Source organism: Solanum dulcamara, chromosome 2 (assembly GCF_947179165.1).
Source record: "Solanum dulcamara chromosome 2, daSolDulc1.2, whole genome shotgun sequence".
Lineage (NCBI taxonomy): Eukaryota > Viridiplantae > Streptophyta > Magnoliopsida > Solanales > Solanaceae > Solanum > Solanum dulcamara.
In genome coordinates this window covers 74,688,665-74,705,545 of record NC_077238.1, presented here as the reverse complement: position 1 = coordinate 74,705,545, position 16,881 = coordinate 74,688,665, and the positions used below count along the sequence as shown (strand labels likewise).

The window sequence follows — 16,881 nt, the reverse complement described above, 5'->3', positions numbered from 1 at the left end:
GTTGACACTTAACTACATTTTAACTACCCATAACAACTTGCTAACAAACTCTTAACTACTTTTACCAATTTATAACAATACTATAATCTCTCTTCAACCTTGGTAGCTTGCAAGGTTAACAGAGTTAATTTACGATTTTTTAGAGTTGAATTTTGGATTTCTAAGGGCCATGTTCGTCTGTTTGTGCGAATTATGGCTAAACAATTTGTAGGCCGTCTTTAATTTTCCATGTTCTTGTTGAAAATCTTCATTCCTTGCTTCTTTCTATAAGAAACCCACAAAGAAATTTTAAAAATACAACTCAAATTGAAGAGAAGAGAAGGATGCAGATAGCAAACTGCCAAAAATAAAAGAAATTGACCATGGATTTTGATGTTTTAAATTTAAAACAATTAGCACACGGATAGAAACACAAATGCAACATTAGAAGGGTAAAGATTGAACCTTAGTGCTGTTTGAATTTTTTTGATTTTCTATGTGTGAAATTATGGGGTTTCTTGTTTTACTTATATGTGCAAATTGATTGTTTGGACCTCTGTGTAGTGTGTGATTATGGGGTTACTTTTTCGATTCACAGTTTTCGGTCTTAGCTCTCTTGGTTTGGGAAAAAAAAGCCTGATGCTTTTCGGAAATTCTTATTTGAATCAACTTTTGCACTCTAACTATTTGTGAATATTCTCCAAAGAACCAGCTTCTTAGTTTGAGGTTAATGTTCTCAATGGAAAATCAATCATTCGACATCCTTTTCGGCTATATATGTAGGCTGCTACACTAGCAAACTAATGCGAATTCAATTTTTTCCCATTGTGATACAACATGTTCTTACTGCTGCTCCTTATATGGAGAAGATATTTTCATGGCGCTTAGACTTTAAAAAGCTCATAGGCGTCCCCTCCTTTGTCTTGTATGGTGAGTTCATTAAATAGTATGCTTCTCTTTAATGATGGCAAATTGTGGCTCCATAGTGCTGTTTTTCTCTGAAAAAAATGCTAAGGTTGTTGACGGAAGCTGAAATATCGTTGCCCTATGATTTTCAATTGTTCTCCCCTGTTTATGTGTTCAAACTGCAATCATTTTGCACGCACTAAAGCCCAAAGACAGGTTTAGCTGAACAACATCCTACACAGAATGTTAGTCACAAGGTAACAATACTTCCTGTTTGCTTGCTTTTCCAATGAATTGTCAGCTTTAAAATCTGTCCAATGGAAGAGCCAACTGCATCAGGGAATTGCCAATTGTACAACCTATGGCACAGAATGCAATTGTAGGACCTGGTTGGTCTTTATTCAAAAAGTGACTCAAATGGCGTTGTTACATTGTTGAGAAGTTAATGTTACTACATTCATGTTCCTAAAGATATCAAATGTCTAATTGGTTAGTGTCAGTTTATTAGAATATATACAAAAATGACTTTGACCCTTTCATCTTTTTATTGGTATATTTACAGGGATTTGTTAAGAAAGGCCAGTTCAAGGGGCTATTTTGGTCCCTTCCAAACGCAGCTACAAGTGACATTGATTATGTTATTACTTAATACGGTGTTTTTCACATAGACAACGGCGTTATCTCTGTTTTCTTCTAGGTGCTTGCTCTGATTTGTAAGGGAGTTATGTTCAAAATAAAATCCTACTATTTGATTAGAGCTACAAGGATCATATTTTTAATAATAGACATGGGACCAATACATGTATTTTCTCACTTTTCCTATATCTAAAACAAATTGGAATTTGAATAATCATCCAAATATTATATTATTTTTTAAAACAGTATTTGATTTATATAATTATAAAATAATATATATATTACTTCTTGGCCTGAATAAAATTTCAATATTCAACCAATTTTTTATAGTATTTCCAACATATTTCAAATTATTAATTATTATAATTTATAGTGCTTTTTATTATTTTTTTTAAAATAATATATGTAATTTCATCTGTTACAAAATTTACATGACATTCATATAATTTTGAGATTTAATAGAATTTTTTTATGTCTTTAATTATTTAAAATTTTTAAATTTTTTTTTGGGTGATGGAAGTCTTTTTAATGTGATTTTTAATTTTTAATTATTTAAAATAAAAAAAAAAACTTAAAAGTTAACAAACAAAAAATTACATAAATATACAGTACTAAGCACATACGTCGACCAACAAGTGTCGGCTTCTCAATTTTTCTATATAGTAGTAGATTTAAAAAATAAAATTGAGTAATAATAACATTAATTTAATGAGATCAAATAATTAGAAATAATAAATTACTATAGTTATTTGGACAAAATATTAACAACTGAATAATAAATCATAAAAAAATACTTTTAGATTCTTAAATTATTAAATTTTAAAACATTCGTGCAACGCGTGAGTACGTATACTGGCTATCTTTGATTTGTTGACTTTTACTCTCTTCGTTAATTTTTACTCGTCAATTTTAGACTTTGTAGTTCATTCAAAAAATAAGGATTTAGTTAATATTTAGTTCAGATCTTGAAAAATAATTTGAAAAATAAATTATTTTTTTTTGATATATTAAAAGTAACAATTAAAAATATAAAAATAAAAACAAATAACTGAAAATGGTTTATGCGCGCCATTTCTAACGGCTTCTTGGCCCCAATTTATTTTACTCTGTTCATCATATAAATACTCTTTTCTTCTTCATAATTCTCCCTTCAAGAAAAAAACTTCACCGGAAAAAAAATGGGTACAAGCGGCGGCGACTTCATAATAGCCTACCGTCCTGCAACCGGAAAAATCATCATCGATCCAAACACCGGCACTAAGTACATTCTCCAAAAAGTAATCGGAACTTGCGATTTTGATTTCATCTACAAAGCTTGTTACTATACAATCGAAAATGCCATCCAGGGCCATCTCCTTCCTTCCGGTTACGCCACCGTCAAGTACATCCGACCCGGACATGAAGTCCTTCGTAGCAAAAGGGCGGGACAATCGATCCCAAATTCGAATATCATTCACGTCGAGAAATGGTATATTCATGAATTCAAAGAAGGATGGTGTGTTGCATTGCCTCATATGTCAGAAGGATCGCTTCGTTACATTCTGTCAACTCGATTTCACTACGGATTACCAGAGGATTGTATTGCTATTGCTCTTAAACAAGCGCTTCTGGGTTTGTTCGTTCTTCATAGTTCGGGTCGGGTTCATAAATGTTTCAGTGCTGGAAATATCTACGTTAATTTCAAACCAAGTCCTGTTTCGAATGTCGAAATCAAATTGGGATTTGCAGCAACGATTTACGAATCGGATCTTGATACTCCTATATTTGTTGAACAAGGAACAAATCAAGAAGCAAATCTTGCTTGTGGACCTTCGGTACGGTTTCAATAATTAATTAACTAATTAATACATTTTTTTTCTTAGTTAAATTAAGGTGTTTAAATTGAGTTAATTACTTGATAATAGAATGTGTAAGCTAATTATAATTTTGGTTTGTCAGAGCAGTTTCTGTTTTTTTCACAATTTGTAAACATTACTCTGATCATGTAAACATTATTGTGTTTCTGAATTTCCGACAGGTTCCACCACTAAACTTGTTATCAGAATGGGCTTCTGCGCCGGAGGTATACTATGCAAAATATTATGATTCCGATGATGACAATCTAAATCCAGCTCAATCACCTCTATTTCGAGATGATGATGACTACACTATTAAATCCGATATCTGGCTAGTCGGGATAGCAGCATTGGAATTAGCGTATGGAAATTTAAGAATAAGCAATCGCAAAGAATTTGAGGCTCTGATCAAGAAGATAAAGAGGTTGAAGAGATTGCCAGATAAGTTGGAACATGTGCTTGAGGAGCTTTATGTAGAAGAAGAGAAAGGGAAAATGAAGAAAGTTGTGGGATATTTTAAGGACAAGCTAAAGGTAGTGAAAAATAAAAAAGAAAAGAAGTTTTCGGACGATTTTGAGGAGTTGGTATTGGATTGTCTTTCTAACAAACCATCAAAGAGGCCATCAGTTCAAAATCTACTGCACAGACCATTTTTTCGGAATGCTAAGGACTTGAAATGGTTTAAACGTCAAGTGTTACATGCTAAGAATCCAATGCCCTATTGTTGAACAATTGAAGAATTGGTGATATAATTAGTGGAAAATCAAGATCATGTAAATATATTGCCCATTCATAGTATTGGTTGCTAGCAAGATTCTCTGTGACACTTTGAGAAATGCTTTCCAGAAAATTCTTGATTGCTGATGACAAGGGGCTTATTGTTCATAATATTTGATAGATTCTGTTTTGTGTGTCTGAATTCTCTGTGGCTAAAACTAGTTATTCTGTTGTTTGGGTTTATATGACAATTTTTGAGTGATGGTTTAAAGCAAGAATTAATCAGTTTTTATGTTGTACTCAATATGGGATTTATGAAAAAAGTTTATCTCCTTTTGGTATCTTTTGAACAGAAACTTGACATCGATGGTCATTTTGTCTTTTCTTTATATCAATGCAATATATATAGAGTATAGAAATTGCTAGTATTGGAAATTATTTGCATTCATAAGGTCATATTAATTATAGAAATAAAATAAAAAAAATTTAATTAATTTTATCTTGATTTAGTAAGTGAATAAGACTAATAACTGAGCCCAAGGGTCACGTGGTAAAGTTGTTACGGATGCCAGCTATTATCCCTATCGAATTCTAGCCATATTGATTTTTTGCTTTTATTCCCATTTTGAAACATGTTTCAAAAGTAAATAAATTTATCAGTTTTGTTAATGGAGATTGAACATTATGCCGAATGCTCAAAGAAGAAACTCCAAAGTGCATCATCATCGAAATTCAAATCCCTTACTACTGGTAAGCGAAACGATCAACTATTTGATGGCTTGGAATAATCCATATTTACCAGAAGGTACAGTGCGTAACCTAATGGAACAGGACACACTCAAATGGGTATTCGTAGGCGGTAAAGGTGGTGTTGGAAAAACGACGTGCAGTTTTGTTTTAGGGATCCTTCTTTCTCAGGTCAGATCTTCTGTTCTAATAATATCAACTGATCCAGCTCACAATCTAAGCAATGCATTTCAACAGCGTTTCGCTAAAACTCCTACCGTCGTTAATGGCTTCACCAATTTGTACGCCATGGTATGCTACCCATTTTATTCCGTTGGATCTTATTTATTTTCTAGTGTTCGGTTAACTAACAATTTTTTATCCATGTGATTTGTTGTTTCAATCAATGTGCATTGTCATTTTATTTTTATTTTATTAATGGTGGTAACTCTGTCCATAGTGTGCATTCTTATTACTTACTACTCAAACACTGACTTAACAATATTGGTGTAATTTAACATGTTATAACAAATTGTTTGCTTTAATTTTCATGTAACTAGTTCGACGTATTATGGACAGTGTAAAAAAATTTCTTAGAACTTCATAAAGTTCAAATTTATATTCTTCAATTGTTAACACAATGTCAAGATTTCTCCTCCAGTCAATATTATCATGACCCTCAAATTTATTTTGACCCAAAATCGTGCTAAGGAAGGTAAAATAAGACATGAATATAAGATTGAAAAACATTACAATAGATAGTCATTGAACAGTTAAATTCAAATTCATCAAATACATATATATTTATGCATCTCGAATAATCAATTGATGTGATTTGAGAACTACTCATACGATACACATAATAATGATGGATTATTCATTCAGTAATTTTTTATAACGCTAACTCAGATGGAGAGTCTATTATTAATTTAAGTCAGGTGAAAATCCTAGTTATATTGATTCAATCATATATTTACTCAATTTAGGAGAGTTGATATAAATTATCAAATTAACAATTAAATACATAATGACTTTTATTAAACTCATCTGATATGGAGGAATGTTTAAGCCAAAATATAAATTTAATTCTTCATTATTATTTAATCTTGATAATTTTCGGAGAAAATTCTTATCACCAAATGATATTTTCCGCAAATTTCATAAAAAAAAAATTCTACAAAACAAAAGTTAGCCAAAAACCCATGTAAACAATCCCCAATGTCCAAAATACGTCCTCAATTAGTAGTCTAGCTACTGTGTTTTTCTTACTAGATCGTTTTCAATGAATCTGTCAATTTTCAGATCAATCAAAATCCGTAAAATATTTGAATATACTCACTCATGACCAAATTGGAAAAATCAGAGTTTTGAAAAAGTTCAAATCCCTAATTCTTATCAGTTATCACATATCGTAATTAGAATACTAGTATACATGAATGAAAAATAAATTATGAAAAACAGTTTTTTTTTTTTTTTTGTTAATGTTTCATGGAAAACAATATAGTCTTCTGCCAGACTTGCTTAGTTGATTCATAAAGTTTTTCCCTTTTTAATTATTTTTTTTTAAAAAAAAAACAGTAATAACATGAGATCCAAAAAAAAAGGAAAAACTTTTCACCACTTTGCATAGGCTGCCGCCACCAAACCCTCAATTCTTCTCTTTTGTTTCATTAAATTTATATAAATTTTTTTTATTGATTTTAAATCATAAGTTTTAAAAAAAATATTGATTTTTTGCTTTTATTCCCATTTTGAAACACGTTTCAAAAATAAGGGGGATAAAAATAAAAAAAGGAAAAAATTGGAGTGGAAATTAATTCTTCAAACAAAATAAATTTATCAGTTTTGTTAATGGAGATTTAACATTACGCCAAATGCTCAAAGAAGAAACTCCAAAGTGCATCATCATCAAATTCAAATCCCTTACTACTGGTAAGCAAAACGATCAACTATTTGATGGCTTGGAATAATCCAGATTTACCAGAAGGTACAGTGCGTAACCTAATGGAACAGGACACACTCAAATGGGTATTCGTAGGCGGTAAAGGTGGTGTTGGGAAAACGACGTGCAGTTCTGTTTTAGGGATCCTTCTTTCTCAGGTCAGATCTTCTGTTCTAATAATATCAACTGATCCAGCTCACAATCTAAGCGATGCATTTCAACAGCGTTTCGCTAAAACTCCTACCGTCGTTAATGGCTTCACCAATTTGTACGCCATGGTATGCTACCCATTTTATTCCGTTGGATCTTATTTATTTTCTAGTGTTCGGTTAACTAACAACTTTTTATCCATGTGATTTGTTGTTTCAATCCATGTGCATTGTCATTTTATTTTTATTTTATTAATGGTGGTAACTCTGTCCATAGTGTGCATTCTTATTACTTACTACTCAAACACTGACTTAACAATATTGGTGTAATTTAACATGTTATAATAGATTGTTTGCTTTAATTTTTATGTAACTAGTTCGACGTATTATGGACAATGTAAAAAATTCTCTTAAAACTTACAGTGTATAGAAGTTAAAAGTTATACCTTATTGTGCACCTTGTATCATTACCATTTGTTACCTGGCTTTTGTACCCAACCGAACACTAGAAAATGATCCGAAGGTTGAATTTTTAAGGTAAATCTTTTTCTAGAGAAAATGTTTTCCATGTAAAACATTCCCTCAAACTAAACGGAACCTTGTTTGTTGTGTTTAATTGCTGCAAGTTTTGAGAAATTATGAAAAATGACAAAAATTTGATTATAGGAGCACTATTTTTTCCTTTTAACTTCTTTTGGCTGAGGTGGGGTGTGGAGAGCAAGAGGGGGAGTAGAAGAGTTTTTTATGTGGAATTGAAGCTTGATCCTTTTAAATTTTGAGTAATTCTTGTTGCTGTTGGGGAAGGGGAGCCTTGGAGTAACTGGTAAAGTTGCTGTCATGTGACCAGGAGGTCACGGGTTCAAGCCTTGGAAACAGCCTCTGACAGAAATGCAAGGCAAGGCTGCGTACAATAGACCCTTGTGGTCAGGCCCTTCTCCGGACCCTGCGCATAGCGGGAGCCATAGTGCACCGGGCTGCCCTTTTTTTCTTGTTGCTGTTGGGTGTAATGTGTGTTGAATTATGTATTTCAGTGATTTTAAAGAGACTTTTATGTAAAATTTATCAAATTGTGTAGCTTTTTCAGTTTATAGTCAATTTTGTTCTGATATGCTGTTATGGGGTAATGATTTTATGATTGAAGTTCTGTTCTTTAGGAAGTTGATCCAACTATAGAGAATGAAGACGGTGGTTCAGAAGGAGTGGACGGTTTCTTCTCGGATTTGGCGAATGCAGTTCCAGGAATTGATGAAGCTATGAGTTTTGCTGAGATGCTAAAGTAAGTGATATTTTTTTTTCATGACATACAAATTGGATTATGAATTCTCTCCCCCCGAAAATGAAGTTAAAAAATAAGTTTTAAGTGTATATATAGGAAAATAAGGTTTCTTTTGTAGATATAGGTGTGCATGTGCACGAATACACATAGTTTCTGTTCTTTTTAGAAAATTTCTTTTTGTCAATCAATTTTTCAGCACTTTATTGAGAAGTTTATCCCGGAAACAGCCGTCCTACCTTGGTAGGAGTAAGGTCTGCGTACACTCTACCCTCCCCAGACCCCACGATGTGGGATTTTACTGGGTTGTTGTTTATTGAGAAGTTTATCTGCCTAGCTCAAACTATTCTCAACAGAGTCTGAGTTTGGCTTCTAAATTCCAGCACTTAAGGAAAGCATATTAGCTAATGGGAAGTACCTGTCTAGCTACCTGATTTGTGTTTTCTAGAAGTATATGAGGGTTGTTGATTTTAAATATGGCACAGTGATTCATTCCATAACAAACACTCAAAGGCCAACACGGAGAATGGTTTGAATTTTGTCTTGGTTGATCTTTTGCGTCCAAGTTTTAACTCGTGTAATATATATGTATATTATAATGGTTCTTAGCTGTGTGGCCTTTTTTTGTTCGTTTGTCATTTTCATGATTTCTGTTACTCTGCAGAAAGATTTTGAAAATGAATTTTAATTGTTAGGGAGCTCACTGCATTGATATGGATTTGAATTTATTTAGAAGTACATTATTTTGTGAAGTAGCTCACTTACCTCATCACTGTATCCTGTTTTGTAACATGGTCACGTGTTTGGAGTTTATGCTGGAAACTCTTGGGATCAAGCTGGCTGTCACTTGCAGTGAATTACACCACGTGTTTGGAGTTTATGCTAGAAACTCTTGGGATCAAGCTGGCTGTCACTTGCTTATCAGGCAAACTAAGATTAGAATTTTTAGAGCCAGACAATGACTGGGATTCATAGTACATAAAGAGGTTCTGAGTTGCAGTAGGAGTTTCAACTTCAGAATACATATGTGCTAATTATAAGTGAAACAGGATTGTGGGGTTTACGTTAATTCCCATTTAAATTGCTCGTACTTGCTTTTCCTTTCCTAGACATCTATATCATATATAGCTGATTATCTTTTTAACAGTGTTCACTGGTAAGTTTCATCCTGTTATGGTACATTGATAGTACTTATATGCTAGTAATTTGTTTGAGATCTAGTAGCAAAAATGAACTTGTGTTTTTTGGTTATATGTACACTTTTGGTGTTTTCTTTTTCACGTGGACTTCAATTCACTCGATTTGTTTCTTTCTAGATTGGTGAGAACAATGGATTACTCTGTAATAGTGTTTGATACAGCGCCAACGGGACATACTCTCCGGTTGTTACAGTTCCCATCAACACTAGAGAAGGGGCTTGCAAAAATAATGAGTTTGAAGAGTAAATTTGGTGGTGTTCTAAGTCAGGTAACAACCCCTTCCCTCCGGAAAAAACAGGAGAGAACCTATTCATGTTCTACTATTTCCCCTTTTAAGCAGCTAACAGGAAGATACATAGAGATGCTATTTGGAGTATAAGGGGTTACTAGAAATGTGTGCAAAATTATTGTTCATTTCATCTACAAGCCTGAAAGTTCAAGCCAGCTTGTAGGAAGTGGATGACTTTTGTATATCTATTATTAATGCAAAGTACTGTCAATCGCAGATGACTCGTATCTTTGGTGTTGACGATGAATTTGGTGAGGATGCAATTCTAGGCAAGCTGGAAGCCATGAGAGATATTATTGAACAAGTGAACAGACAATTTAAGGATCCCGTAAGAGTTTTCCTAATAATGGTCATTTATTTTTATGAAGGACTTGTTTTCTATGCATTAATTCTAGGTTGAACCATAGTGACAAAATTTAGTCCAGAGTTAGTAGGGATGAGCATTTGCTATAGCTTGCAGCAATTGACAAAGAAGATATTTGAGTTCAGACAGTCGTGCATTATTTGAGCCTTGTAGTTTCAGTAGAAAATTGTTTCTGTATCAACATTACCAGTTTCAAAAAAAACAAAGTTTCTCAATCCAATCAAATATTTAATCAGTTAATTTAATGTCTGAACTTGATCGCTGGCAACAATTACTTATGTTTTGAATTAGAAAAAGACTAGATTGATATGGATGGTAGCACATAAATATTCACAACACACATTGTGGCGATCTTTTTATTTTGATTATGGAGAAATCTTCTAGATGAATTGAATATAAATTATATATACTTATGTACTTTATGTCCAACAATCTGGAGGGAAAAAGACCAAAGTGGAAATCAGCATTCAGCTACTGTCTCATGTTGATATAATTTATTTGGACTTTTTATTGATGAAATCTACTTCTTGTCCTGTAAAGGGCAAGAAAAAGTTCTTCACAGTGATTCTTATATGTTCTCTTTTTACTTGCTCTGAGTTCTGCTTATGAATTAACACCACTTTTTATAGGACATGACGACATTTGTTTGTGTTTGCATTCCGGAATTCCTCTCTCTATATGAGACTGAAAGACTCGTTCAGGAACTCACTAGGTTTGAGATTGATACACACAACATTATAATTAACCAAGTGCTCTATGATGTAGAAGGTACACAAACTCTCCTCGATTGTTTTTCCTTTTGAATCTGTTGTTGTCGTCTTACTTAATCTCATTTTGTTTATGTTAACTTGTTCCTGTGCAAGAGAAAACATAATTCTTTAAATTGTAACTATTTTCAGTTGTTGAATCCCAGTTGCTGAAGGCTAGGATGCGGATGCAACAAAAATACTTGGATCAGTTCTACGCATTATATGACGACTTCAATATTACCAAGCTACCTTTGCTACCACAAGAGGTATGAAGATACATATATATATATATATATAAGACCTCTCTTTTTCCATTTTCCTTTTGGCGCATTCAAAGAAGTATAGCCATAAAATCTTCTCTACTCTGTAACATGGAGCTAGTACTTTCCTTTTTAGTTTGTCACCGAAGAGAATGACACATTTCTCTTTCTGGAAACTATTTAATCTTAGCCTCTCCATTTTACCCTTAATGACATATTTTGTTGGAACCCCCTTAATTAAAAAGTTCGTTCTTTTATACGGACAGAGAAAAAAATAAGACATGTCAAACTCTCACCATTACTCATTCAAAAGAACAATTTTGGTACTTTGCGTCTATCTAGCTTACATGTAAAAAGTCTTGTATTCAATTTCTTAAACTCTGCCCCTTATCAAACATTTTCAAATAAAATATGTAGGAGGGAGTAATTCCGAGCAAGGAAATAATGGAAGATTGGGCATGGCATGACATTTCTTGTCACACCAATTGTAACTCACATTACTAACTTTTTTTTGGATAGGTTTGTGGTGTTGAAGCTCTGAAAGAATTCAAGTATCGTTTTCTAACACCATATCGACCTACTCGTGCGCGATGTTCAGCGGAAGAGTTGGAGAGCGGAATAGCCAAATTGAAAGAACAGTTGAAAGATGCTGAAGCAGACTATGAAAAAATTAGGAAAGGAAAAAATCAGGTTTAATCTAGAAAGACTTTTCAAATCTGTTTCCCAGAGAAAATTTTTTATTCTCGTAATTTGTATATCCTGAAGAGATGAATATTTTACTACAATTGTCCCTCCCATATTAGACTGCAGCTTTTGGATTCTGTTTCCATCACTATCGGTTAATTGGTTGGGATTACCAGCCTGACCAAACTCCAAAGAATAAGATAAAAAGAAGAGTTCCTGCCAACAGCTACATGCCCATTGATAGCTATACCTGGAATCGAGCTAATTGCATAGGCATAGGGGAAGTGGACGCGTATATCAAAAGCTCAATGTGAAATCACTATCTATGCATGTATTTTCAGCCTCGATTGATGAATCTTTTGCTTCTCGAGTGGTGTCGAACAATAGTGATACCCGCCCTGGACACAGGGATACGAGAACCAATCCAAGTAAACTTAGACATCATTTTATTTGTTGACCAAAGTTTTTTAATTCAGTCAGTTTGTATATCCATATTAAAATGGCGCAACTTTTGGATTCTTTACCAAGTTATGACTCAGACATCATCTGTTCACCAGTTACAAAGTTATGCTTTCAACATAGTAAACGTTGCGGGACTGTTTAGATTTTTACTTCCCCCCTACGAATTATTTTCTTTTCCTAGAGTCCAAGTCACAGATTTGGAGTAATACCTTTATTAGTTTTTAATCAACAAGTTGAACTGCAACTGTTGAATGGGTTGTGTACATTCTCTACGTTTTGTTCTTTTGGTAACTCTGGAAGGTCTTACAGAGCATCTAACATGGGGAATTCGAAACCTAGGCGGTACATTGAAAGATCACTGTAACAGTTTGTCAAAATTTCTAAATCTTATGATACTGTAAGTAGATTGGTTGGTTTTTTAATTTTTTTCATATTGTATATTAGAAGAAATATTTGTGTGTCTATAAATCATCTCATTAAGGGTAAAATAAGAAGTTTAGAGTTAATTTGTTTTTAAATCTAGAAAGGTATCATTCTATTTGTGATAAACTAAAAATGAAAGTCTATTACATGAATTGGAATAGAGGGAGTAGTCATTGTTTTTGGAGAAATTTCACACCCAAGGGTGTGCCCTAGTGGATGAACTGGGTTGGAAACCATGAGGTGCCAGGTTCGATACTCCGCAGAGGCAAAAATCAAGAGGTTATTACTTCCATATGTCCAAGCCTTGGTGGACATAGTTATCCATTACTTATGCTAGTAGGAGGTAGCATGTATCCCGTGAAATTGGTCAAGGTGTGCACAAGTTGATATCACGGTTATTGAAATAAATTATATCCGAGAGATTTCAATTATGAAACTTGTATACTTGGTGGAAAATTAGCCATCGTTTCTTATCATTGAATGAAGTTTTTCAATTGCTCAAATCACAATCCTATAAGTTTTATGATTGGGAAAAGGGTCCTATGCAGTCAAACCAGTTAGCCTTAGCCCTTTGCTAAAATATGTAATACCAATTTTTAAATTTTGAATAGAACAACATATCCAGTGTGATCCTCCAAGTGGAGTGTATGCAGATCTTACCGCTACCTTGTATGATGTAGAGAGATTGTTTCTGATAGAACTTCGACTCAAGAAAAACATTTTCAAAACAGGTTTGTAAAACACCTGAGTGAAATAAGTTCTAATGAAAGTATTGTAGATTTTGAATAAAAACAATAATAACTACCTGTACTTGCAAGATAATATTGGTTTGGTCGGTCTGAATGATATTTCTTGATCTTGAAATTGTTGACTGTTGTTTTTATTTCTATATTTCTGTGTAAAGGTTTTATGTTTATTAAAGGACCTGAGCACTCGTACCCATCAGTAACTGAACTAGTTCAATTGCATTTTTAGTATAGTTGCGTCCAGTTTCCGTTTTGTGATGAAGAATACTTTTTTTTGGTGTGTGTGAATTTGCCTTTGTGGTGGTTTTATATTAGTGCTGCATATTATTCATGGTTTAAGTTGTTGCGATGTTTAAGATTATGCGGATTATCTTTGTTAGAAACTGCTGTAAATCTCTGTTATGTTGCATGTTGTGTTTGGTACCAGCAAGTTGAAAGGTAGAGTGCTATTTAATTTCAACACAGTTTTAAGATGGATATCAAGAAGTTATCACGTAGTAATTTTGTTATTATATATAGTGGGATACTACTGAAGTGCTACATGACATTTTTTATAATTTGGTTGAAGTTTAGTATATGTATAAGCATGAGGAGTATGCTGGTATGAAACATCTGCGTACATCAAATTAGTTCTCGTAGATTTTGAAGAGTCCGAACAACATAGCTCTACATTATAACAACGCGCTAAATGACATTAGGAATCATTTTCTACCATTGCCTCTTTTTTCTTCTTCTTTGTTATCAGATTCAAATTCCAAGTCAGTACCTTCCAACGATTTTTTTAATTATCTAACATTTTTTTATGCATTTATGCTTTTACTGAGCCGAGGGTCTCCAGGAAACAGCCGTCCTACCTTGGTAGGAGTAAGATCTGCGTACATTCTACCCTCCCCAGACCCCATGTTGTGGGATTTCACTGGGTTGTTGTTGTTGTTGTATAGTGTCATTGAACAAATTATTGTGTTCTTCGAGAGGATCAGCATGTATAATTGTTTCATTCATTGATAGGAAAGTTCTTTTGTGCCTTCCAAGAGGACAATAAATCTAGCTTCTTGGTCTTACAAAGATATTGGACCAGTAATATCAAATCCTTATTTTTTTTCAAGGAAAAAACAAAATCTTGTGAAATTGTTTCTTTCCCCGGTACTTCCAATCTAGCATTGTATCTCCAAAAGAATTGAGCACACACATGCACCTGCCCAAGAATTGTTTTTAGGTCGATATAAAGTAGAGACTAATCATATAAGAATACTTTGCAATAGATGTGATATTATTAAGACTTGCCTAACCATCAAGTGAAAAGGGTTCATCTTTCCTAACATATAGCTTATCCATTACCTTTTTAATCAAACCATTAGATAGGCTTCCTACTTTTTGCATAATGCATTGGGCATCCCAAAATACTACAACTAAGCTTCTGTTCCAAATAAGTCGGGATTGACTATATAAATTTTCACTAATCATATTTCTCTATGTAAATTATCTTAAACCAATATTATACAAATCTGATATTACGAGGATTCATCATGAATTTGTTAGTTTTACACTAGTTGTCAGCTCAACAAAACCCTCCTCCTTTACTCAAATTAAAACCACCACTATATGCAAGCTCATCCAATCGGAGTTGGGCATCCCAAATACATAATAGGAAAATTATTTTTATGTAATCCGGTGATATGTAGCACTCCATACAATATCTACACACATGATATTTGGCACCGAAAATTACACTCAATAACCTTGGAAATTGATAATCTTAAACTTTTGATCCATGTTTACCACATAGACGAATCTTCAAGGTCAAAGTAAAAACCTATTGAACTTGAAGATTTGCCATGGGGCGGGTCAAAAGTTCAAATCACCCTATTTGTGATATGGTAGTTTTAAGGCATAACCATCAAGCTTCAGTTTATAGATGGGCCAAACAAAGTTATTGTAAGCCCAAAGATAAGCTAGCTCTGTCATTTTGTTCAACTGGTGGCTGAGAAACTATCTTGTTTTGTCTGTCACCTATATTTCCCACCACAATTTTCAGAAACTCTGCTCCACTTCTTCACTTCCATTTTCTCAAAGGTTAATTCCTTTACCCAATCAATCCTCATGGATACTCTATCTAGCTCAGTTTCTTCACTCACAGTTCCAAACCTCCGCAGATACTCTGCTGATTTCTATCATTTCAAGAATCCCTATACAACAACATCATCTTCCTCCTCACCCCACTTTAATTTCCCAAAACCAACTTCAATCTCAAACAAAACCAACTATTTTACCCATAAAAAGACTACCAATTTCCCATTTCTATCTAAAAGCCCACCTCCCAAACAACCCTTCTCTAAGCATCAAACACTTCATACTAGATCTTCAAGTGGCTATGCTGCAGCACTTATAGACATAGCTAACAGAAACAACTCACTTGAAAAACTCGATAAAGACGTAAGGAGGTTATCAAGATGGTTAAGAAATGACCAGCTACGTGTTGTTATGACAGACCCTTTTGTGGGAAATCAAGAAAAAGGGTATGTTCTTAAGGAGATATTGTCTAAGGGGAATTTCAACAAACACTTGGTGGGTGTGGTGAAGCTTTTGATGGAGAAGAATAAATTGGGGATTGTAGATGAAGTTTTGATGGAATTTGAGAGGATTTATGATCAGCTTTGTGGGACACAAGTGGTTTTGGTTTCATCAGAGGTGAAATTGGAGAAAGATAAAGTGTATGTTATTGCTAAGAAGGTACAACAACTTAGTGGGGCTGAAAAAGTGAAGGTCAAGGTAAGAAATTTGGTTGATGATAAGAAAAGGTCACGCTCCTTTGCTCTGTGACTTTTAACTTTTGAATATTTTTAAGATTTAGAATCCGTGAATTCTGCTTTTTATATACTTATCAACTTTTATTTTATATGTATATGTGAGAAATATGATTGTGGCTAATCTTGATCTACTATTGATTTTGCTTAAATGTGTAACAAGTATCATTACTGAAACCACTAAATCACATAAATCAATAACTTTTTTTCCATCGCTTCGAGCTTGTAGGTTCTATATGCGTGCATGGCCTCCTTGGCTTGTTTCGCTTTTAAAAACACCACTTTCTGGTAGGAAAAGAATTTTGTTTGATTAAGAGTTCTTGATAGTGTTACTGGTTACGGCATCAATTTGGTTCTTGGATCAAAATTAATTGCAAATGTTTTGTATTGACGGTTATCATTAAGTTTATGTTTTGGCTAACACCTTTCATGTTGGATTAATTTAAGACAAATCACTGCATAATTAATCGCTAATTGGATAATTCGTATTAACTCTCCTAAATTGAGTAATATATGATTGAATCAATGTAGTAATTATGATTTTGATTTTCACCTAACTAAAACTAATAGTAAGCTCTCCATCCAAGTTAGGTATGTAAAAATTTACAGAATGAATGATCAGTCATATATAGCATCAGTTGTTCTCAAATTTCATCAATTGATTATTCAAGATGCATGAATATATATGTATGTGATGAGTTTGAAGTTAATTGTTCAATTTTTATATGACTATTTTAT

General features: G+C 33.4%; 3 protein-coding genes across 5 annotated transcripts; all 3 read left to right on the top strand.

The window, feature by feature from the left end:
* Positions 1-2,579: 2,579 nt before the first annotated feature.
* On the top strand, positions 2,580-4,408 carry LOC129877022 (serine/threonine-protein kinase BLUS1-like). Its single transcript, XM_055952500.1, has 2 exons — positions 2,580-3,335; positions 3,539-4,408. The coding sequence occupies exons 1-2, from the start codon at positions 2,700-2,702 to the stop codon at positions 4,082-4,084; spliced, it is 1,182 nt and encodes a 393-aa protein (XP_055808475.1). The 5' UTR covers positions 2,580-2,699; the 3' UTR covers positions 4,085-4,408.
* Positions 4,409-6,648: 2,240 nt separating this feature from the next.
* On the top strand, positions 6,649-12,214 carry LOC129880736 (ATPase GET3A-like). 3 transcript variants are annotated; one of them, XM_055954914.1, is made up of 8 exons: positions 6,651-6,899; positions 6,966-7,019; positions 8,045-8,166; positions 9,480-9,630; positions 9,869-9,979; positions 10,645-10,783; positions 10,915-11,030; positions 11,544-12,214. In XM_055954914.1, exons 1-8 carry the CDS (start codon positions 6,756-6,758, stop codon positions 11,718-11,720), a joined length of 1,014 nt encoding a protein of 337 aa, XP_055810889.1. In that variant the 5' UTR covers positions 6,651-6,755; the 3' UTR covers positions 11,721-12,214. The 3 variants fall into 3 exon arrangements, with proteins under 3 accessions (XP_055810890.1, XP_055810889.1, XP_055810888.1); XM_055954915.1 differs by lacking the exon at positions 11,544-12,214 and adding an exon at positions 11,442-11,534 and having other exon boundaries at positions 6,649-7,019; XM_055954913.1 differs by having other exon boundaries at positions 6,651-7,019; positions 11,544-12,213.
* A 3,093-nt stretch (positions 12,215-15,307) lies between these two features.
* On the top strand, positions 15,308-16,295 carry LOC129880735 (ATP synthase subunit delta, chloroplastic-like). Its single transcript, XM_055954912.1, has one exon. The coding sequence runs from the start codon at positions 15,440-15,442 to the stop codon at positions 16,157-16,159; it is 720 nt and encodes a 239-aa protein (XP_055810887.1). The 5' UTR covers positions 15,308-15,439; the 3' UTR covers positions 16,160-16,295.
* The last annotated feature ends 586 nt before the right edge of the window (positions 16,296-16,881 follow it).